This window comes from Mus caroli, chromosome 9 (genome assembly GCF_900094665.2).
Source record: "Mus caroli chromosome 9, CAROLI_EIJ_v1.1, whole genome shotgun sequence".
In the NCBI taxonomy this organism is placed as follows: domain Eukaryota; kingdom Metazoa; phylum Chordata; class Mammalia; order Rodentia; family Muridae; genus Mus; species Mus caroli.
The window spans coordinates 116,584,229-116,592,102 of NC_034578.1; the positions used below are offsets into that span (position 1 = coordinate 116,584,229).

At 48.5% G+C, this 7,874-nt stretch overlaps 1 protein-coding gene across 3 annotated transcripts in view; it reads right to left on the minus strand.

Annotated features, from left to right (window-relative positions):
* Positions 1-7,874, minus strand: part of Ulk4 (unc-51 like kinase 4) — a 283,269-nt gene that overhangs the window by 218,126 nt on the left and 57,269 nt on the right. For all 3 annotated transcript variants that reach the window (XM_021173385.2, XM_021173384.2, XM_021173383.2), the window contains exon 20: positions 2,700-2,861. In XM_021173385.2, coding sequence (XP_021029044.1) covers positions 2,700-2,861 — 162 coding nt within the window. The remainder of the gene's footprint in view (positions 1-2,699; positions 2,862-7,874) is intronic.

Sequence of the window (7,874 nt, forward strand, 5' to 3'; positions counted from 1 at the left end):
AAGGAAGGAAGGAAGGAAGAAAGAAAGAAAGAAAGAAAGAAAGAAAGAAAGAAAGAAAGAAAGAAAGAAAGAAAGAAAGAAAGAAAGAAAGGAAGGAAGAAAGGAAGAAAGAAAGATAGATTTTGTCATTTCTGCAGCAAGTAAATAAGTAAAATTGCTGAGAACTTGAACATGCTCTACAACCTGCCTGCTCAGAGAGCTTTTTCTTTCCCACTCATTCCCCAGCTTCACTCCCCACAGCCAGGATGCTGACTCCGTCACAGAACAACATGATCCAATCTCTGTTCCAAGCCCCACTGGCGCTGGTGTTCTCTAAGAGCCTCAGTGCCCAGGATGCTGGTTCTCAGACTCCAGTGGGGGACAGCACTTCCAGTCAGTTTCAGCAGCAGTTGGGAAAGCCCAGTATGCTGGCTAGAAAGGAGCTAATGCCCCAATAGCTCCCTACAGAAGTGGCTTTGTGAAGAGTGGACATGCAGACTGGGGACTTGCTAGCATGTCAGCATTTGCTTTTTGGAAAATGGACTTAATTAAAGATTCCTTAAATCCTGGCTACAAGGATCTAAGAATAAAAGAAAAATTTCGGGGCTGGAGAGATGGCTCAGCAGTTAAGAGCACCGACTGCTCTTTCAAAGGTCCTGAGTTCAATTCCCAGCAACCACATGGTGGCTCACAACCATCTGTAATGAGATCTGACACCCTCTTCTGATGTGTCTGAAGACAGCTACAGTGTACTTACATATAATAAATAAATATTTAAGAAAAAAGAAAGAAAGAAAAGAAAAGAAAAGAAAAATTCCACTGTCTTACTTAGGGTTTCCATTACTGTGAAGACACACCATGACCAAGGCAACTCTTATAAAGGAAAACTGAATTGGGGCTGGCTTACAGGTTCAGAGGCTCAGTCCATTATCACTGTGGTGGAAAACATGGCAGTGTCCAGGCAGACACAATGCTGGAGAAGGAGCTGAGAGCAGCAGAAGGGGACTGTCTCCCACACTGGGTGGAGCTTGAGCATAGCGACCTCAAAGTCTACCCTCCCACCTTCCACCCTCCCATCCTCCCCACCCTCCCACCCCACCCCCACCTCCGTGACACACTTCCTCCAACAAGGTCATACCCCCTAATAGTGCCACATCCCATGGACCAAGCAAACTCAAACCACCACACCTTCACTTGGGGAAGTGCAGAGTCAAGCACTTGAGTGAGTTTCCCAAGAAGGAACTAAAAGACCCAGAGGCAGGAGGGCTCTAACAGAAGCTGCACTCAGCTGCTCTCTCACTGGGATAATGGTCTAAAGGAGAGGTAAGCACAAGGGGTAGGAGGGAGCCAGGGCAGCTGCCGGCAGGCCTCCATCTTCCTCTGGGCAGCTGGGGGGAACTGAGGATGACAGGAGATGGGAAGCCTCAGGGTGGAAGGTGAGGTGTGAAACTGCCCCCCTCCCCGGGTGGTATGAGGAGGAGCTGAGAAACACAGCCTGAGCACCCTACAACCAGGAATCCAGAGACGATGACAAGAGAACGCTTCCCATTTGTCCAACAGACTAATGACACTTCTTCACACACCATTAACCTTTACCCCAGTCACGACAACCACGTATGAAAAGCAGCAGGCCACCCATCAACAGCAAGGGAGCGACAGAGTTGCGGAGGCCCGAACACTAAAGTGGCTTCATCTCATTCTCATGGGATGCGACCTTTTAGCTCAGAATCTGAAAACCTGGACTAACAAGAAGATACACTCTCAGCCTGGAGGCCCAGGCTGCAAGCTCAGCGGTCAGGAAGCTGAGCTGAGGCAGGAGAAGCGGATCTGAAAACCTGGACTAACAAGAAGATACGCTCTCAGCCTGGAGGCCCAGGCTGCAAGCTCAGCGGTCAGGAAGCTGAGCTGAGGCAGGAGAAGCGGATCCTCAAGGTCTGCGTGGGTTACAGGAGTTTGGGACCAGCCTGGACAACTTACTCTGACAAAAAACGATGGATGGATGGAAGGAAGGAAGGAAGGGAGGGAGGGAGGAGACAGACAACCTTCCTGAAGGCAAAAGGGGGGCTGTGGATACTGCTCAGTGGTGGAACACTTCCTGGCATGTGAGGCCCCAGGCTCACCCCCCAGTGGCAAGGAGGAGAGAAGGGGGTTAAGATGGTACCACAGGGGGCTGGTGAGATGGCTCAGTGGGTAAGAGCACCCGACTGCTCTTCCGAAGGTCCGGAGTTCAAATCCCAGCAACCACATGGTGGCTCACAACCATCCGTAATGAGATCTGACTCCCTCTTCTGGAGTGTCTGAAGACAGCTACAGTGTACTTACATATAATAAATAAATGAATATTTAAAAAAAAAAAGATGGTACCACAGGCTTTAAGGCAGTGGCTGCCAAGCTGATGACCTGGGTTTGACCCCTGACCCCTGGGATGCACATGGTGGAAGGACCTCTACTGTGGCCACTCAAGCATGCATCCCCCAGATCCCACCGTCTGCCATGAACTCTCACACTCAGCTCCATCTAATTTTAACCTGTGATAAACGCCACATCCCACAAAGTCCCAAACTCTTCCAGGCTAATTTTTAGAATTCTGCTCTAGTACACCTCTTGAGATATCCCTCTGACCAACATCTCTACCCTTTCCATGAAATTTACTGTTCAGGGGTATTTCCTCAGTCAGAGTGCTCCACCCTGGTTCCCTCCTCCCAAGATGCCGGGCTCACCGATATGGCGGTTATCCGCAGGGCGTCCACGGTGGAGTGTCTGAAGAGGTGCCACAGGACAGGCCCAATCTCCCCGGTTGTGAAGCCCTGCGCCTGGGCAGAAAACGTCGTGCAGACATTCTCGATAATCTTCGCAGCCATGTGATTGACAACCCGTTCCTCCTAGGAATGAACAGAAAGCAGGAATTCAAAAAGTGCCGCTTCCCCAAGCAAAGGCTCTTCAGTGTGAGGAACATGTGCGTGTGCTCTCTTCATAGCTCCTGAGGATAGCGTTCTGGTTGTTCTGAGGCTGCTACAAAGAGCCAGCGGACTCCTCGCCAGCGAGCAGGGAGAACACAGCCCTCTGCGTACTAAACAGGAAGCAGAACACAACCTCACTTGCTTTAAATAAAATCAAAATGGGAAAATGACCCAGAAAATAACTAACATAAGGCACATGAGCAGTGTGAAAACCAGATGCAACTGTCAAAGTACGGAGCGTTTGTCAGCTCAGCCCTCGCTAAGGACGATCAGGTGGCAACCAGCAGCAACACACAGGCGCTCAAACACAGGATCCGACAGTCCTGAGACAGACATACCCACAAGGGTAACCAAATCACCCAGGGGCTAAAACAAACATCAACACATCAAACTGCTTTCAGGAAGCAGAAACGTTGTTANGGNGGGNNGGGGGGGGGGGGGGGGATGGCTCAGTGGATAAGGGTGCTTTCTGCGGATCCCAAAGGCCTGTTTGGTCCCCAGGACCCACATGGTGGAAAGAGAGAACCAATTCCCACAAATTGTCCTCTGACCTCTGAATGCACACCATAGCACATGTGTGCCCACATGTGTGCACATACACACAGTGAGTGAATGAATGTAAAGCCTCTTTAAGTGCTTAAAATGTATACGAAATTTTGGCACTCGATGATGTAGAAAGTTCATTGGCTCTGACCCCTCCCTCATTAACTATTCCCTAGCAGACAGGAGAGCACAGCTCTACAGAGGAAAATGCAAGGCTGGGGAATGACGGTGAGGTGCTTGTCTTGCAAGCAAGAGGAGTTTGATTCTCAGAACTCATATAAAAAGATCCAGGTAGGCAGTGGAGGCATTGTAATCGCACTGCTGGGGAGCTGGAAACAGGTGGATCCCCGAGGCCAGCTCTCCAGCCATGTAGCCTACGAGGCAAGTTTCAGGCTCAAAACTGTATGTGTATGTGTGTGTGTGTGTGTGTATATGTGTGTGTGTGTGTGTGTGTGTGTGTATATGTATGTATGAGTGTGTGTGTGTATGTGTGTGTGTGTGATGCCCCAGGCAAGACAGCTAAGCCTCTACACACACACACACACAGAGATACACACACATACTCTCACAACACTTGAAAGTAATTTTAAACAATTAAAAACCAATAGGGTCACAAAAAATATGAGACTATGTTCTTCTAGTCATCTTTGATGGAACATCACAAATCAATTCGGCTGAGAAAATGCACAATACAATGGCTGGGGAAGGCCTCTGTGAGTAATACATTCCTTAGCAAGCAGACAAGCATTAGCCCCGTAGGTCCAGAGCCTGTGGAGGACCTCTCTGTGAGAGTTTACATCCCATTCAATCTAAAGAAAAACTGATGCAGCAGACATCCTGTGGCAATGATAGAGTAGACATGTTTGTCGGAAGTATTCACCCTTTACTTAGAACATGAATAGACTCACAGTACAAAAGACCCTCTGGATGTAGCAGATGTGGGAAGGTCTCCAGCTGGGATTCAACACACAAGACGTTCACACAAGAGAATCCGGCAGGCAGCAGACGAACAGGTCTCTGCTGGAGCGCTCCCCTTTAGGACTGTAGAGAACTCATACTGTGTACTGGCTAGTTTTGTGTGTCAACTTGACACAGCTGGAGTTATCCCAGAGAAAGGAGCTTCAGTTGAGGAAATGCCTCTATGAGATCCAGCTGAAAGCCATTTTCTCAATTAGTGATCAAGGGGGAAGGTCCCCTTGTGGGTGGTGCCATCCCTGGGCTGGTAGTCTTGGTTCTATAAGAGAGCAGGCTGAGCAAGCCAGGGGAAGCAAGCCAGTAAAGAACATCCCTCCATGGCCTCTGCATCAGCTCCTGCTTCCTGACCTGCTTGAGTTCCAGTCCTGACTTCCCTGGTGATGAACAGCAGTATGGAAGTGTAAGCTGAATAAACCCTTTCCTCCCCAACTGCTTTTTGTCATGATGTTTGTGCAGGAATAGAAACCCTGACTAAGACATACTGAAAACACATTCTGAAATGCACTGAGTGTGGGACATGCTGCCGCTGGGACTCCCATGTTAGGGACCACATGGGAGGGCATGCTGGGACTCCCATGTTAGGGAAGGCATGCTGGAGAGAAACCCTTTAAAGACAACAAATATGAAAAGGTCTTTAGGGTGATTCAACCCTAAGTACATATGACAGCTAATTTTCTCTATCAACTTGGCTGAGTTTAGAATCACCTAGGAGACACACACGCCCTTGAGCAAGTCTTTGAGGACATTTCCAGAGACGGATAACTAAGGAGGTGAGTACACCGGGAAGTGTGGGGGACCAACCCAGGATCTGAGATCTTAGGCTGAATGAAAAAGCTGAAAAGAAAACAGTGGAGGAAAGAGGAAAAGCCCACGGCTCTCCTTCCTCTGCTCCCTGGGCACTGCAAAGGGAGGAAGCAAGGAAACCCAGCCTCAGAGCTGCAGCCACCACACCTCTGCTTTGGTGGACTGTGCACCCGCACACCAGGGGCAAAATAAGCCCTTCCTCCCTCAGGCTGCATGGGCTGGGGATTCTGTCACAGCACAGCACAGAGAACCCAGACTGGAATAAACCCACAGCAATATGCTGAATGTGGGGAACCCTTGGCATGCTCCTCCTTACTGCATTTCTGAGATCCCACACACAGGAGAGACCCTTCAAAGGCTGGAGTGTGCAGAACACTCAAAGACTGCACAGTCCTCACTAAGCAGATTTTGAAGTTAATATCAGTGAACGTAAGAGATATGGAAAACTCCATTACCAGAGGGCTCAGCTACTCGGACAACAAAGAATGCTCTAATAAAATCATGAATTAAGTAAATGTGAGTGACCCTTTATTCAGAGTGGTCTCCTTGATGCTCTTCAGAGGGCTACAGTGGCTACATGCGATTCACTGCAGATCTCAACTTATCACATGGGATCCACAGTAACTCTCTCAACTCATACAGAACTCATGCTGGAGACAAAAACCCATACAGAGGTCATGAGCGTGGGACAGCATTTAAAAAGAGTTCTTTCCTTGTCCTTACAGCAGCGAGACCACAGAAGCAGAAAACCCTATCAATGTAATCACTGTGGGAAACCCTTCTGTAAGAATTCTTCCCTGGTTATCCATCAGAGGCTGCACAGTGGAAGACAGCATATGCACCAACTATGTAGGCCCTTGTAGGCACTTGGCCCCATCTTCAACACCAGGAAAGTCATAATGAAGAAAAACCAAATTTGATTTGTTTAGAGGATCTTGCCTTGTTGTACATTTGACAACATGCAAAACAAAGCTAAAGAGGTCAGTAAAACTTTTCTTTGTTAAAATAAAATCTTCCTTTAGGAGAAATCTTACTAATAAGGAAGGGGGAAATACACACACAACACACACACAGAACACAGCTCTGACCTCCCATGGCCCATGGGGACTCCTCACATGGGAACTGTACCTGTGGAGAGTGAGGTGAGGCAGCTTTCACCAACCACAGTGATGAATGCCTGCACTGTAGTACAGAGGAAGCCTCATGCCCACAATGCCATTCTAACCAGAAATATACTTCTTTTACCTAGATGGAGTGTTGGACAGATGTCAGAACATGGTCCAAGAATGGAGTCATGTGAGGGAGATTCTGAGTGCTTGTGAGAAACTCCAAGAAAACAAGCCAAGAGTCTCTCGACCTCAGCTTCTTCAGAAACACTGAATTATTCTTGAAACCTGCTTCCAAACCCCTCCCAGATGCACGTGAGGAGTGGGTTTATGTTAGAGTATTGATCACAGCTGGCTATTGCTATTTGTTTCTATGTTTCCATGGAAACCGTGTTCTTGCCGCCCGCAGCTTGTCCTTGAGATTGTTCACTTTACTTGTGTGATTCCTCCCACCCCTCGAGTGTAAGACGTCTGGTGCTCTGCGTGGGTTGGCTATTGCCTGAGACTTTATTCCCAGGCCTCCTCTCCGGGGCCGCACCACCATTAGAGTGGTGAACATCAGGGTTTACAAGAGGCTTCGCATAATGACGCAGTGACTGGTCGACTTCACAATCTTCAGAGAAGTCCTAAGCGCCCTTTAAGGCACAAAACATGAAGTACTAATTCTGAACTGAAGAAAGAAAAATGTACAGAATGATTAGGGTGCTTAGTGATGATGGAAAATAACCAAGAACTTAAGGCTGCTGGTGTGGAGCTCTAAGGGATGAGCCTTCCTTGGGAACCCCCCTCCCCCGCTTCGGTCAGAGCCCACGAGCTCACGCATTGGTCACCAAACAAAACATGACAGTCCCCTCATGTTTTCTCACTGTTGTTCAGTCTCAGCCTCTCTCTCTCTCTCTCTCTCTCTGTGTCATAGAGTAGAGTTTATTTAGGGCATGGTGAAGGGAGTCAAGAGGGTAGTAGGGGCAGAGAAAGGCCCAGTGTTCCTCAGTAAAATTGACAGTAAAATTCAGGAAAAAAAATCTATAATACAAACTTGGGGGATAAATTTGACCAAAGAACTGTAAGATCAAAGACTTGAAACTGTAAAATAATGAGGAAAGAAACTGAAGATGGTTTGGATGAACAGAAAGATGCCCAGGTTCACCACCTGGAGGGATTAACATTGCCAAAAAATGCAATGGCCTCCCTATCAAAGTTCCAACACTGTTATTAAAGGAACAAGAAGAAAGTCGAAAATTCATATGGAACCACAAAGGACCCCAAACAGCCATATGAGGGGCCAGATGTGGCACGTGCCTGTGAAACCAGCACCTGGAGAATAGAGACCAAAGACTGTGGGGACTGCAGGGACTGGGGAGACTAGAGGGGCTGAGGGGACTGTGAGGACTGAGGGGACTGTGAGGACTGAGGGGACTGGAGGGACTGGGGAGACTGAGGGGCTGAGGGGACTGTGAGGACTGGGGGGACTGGGGGGCTGAGGGGACTGGAGGGACTGGGGAGACTG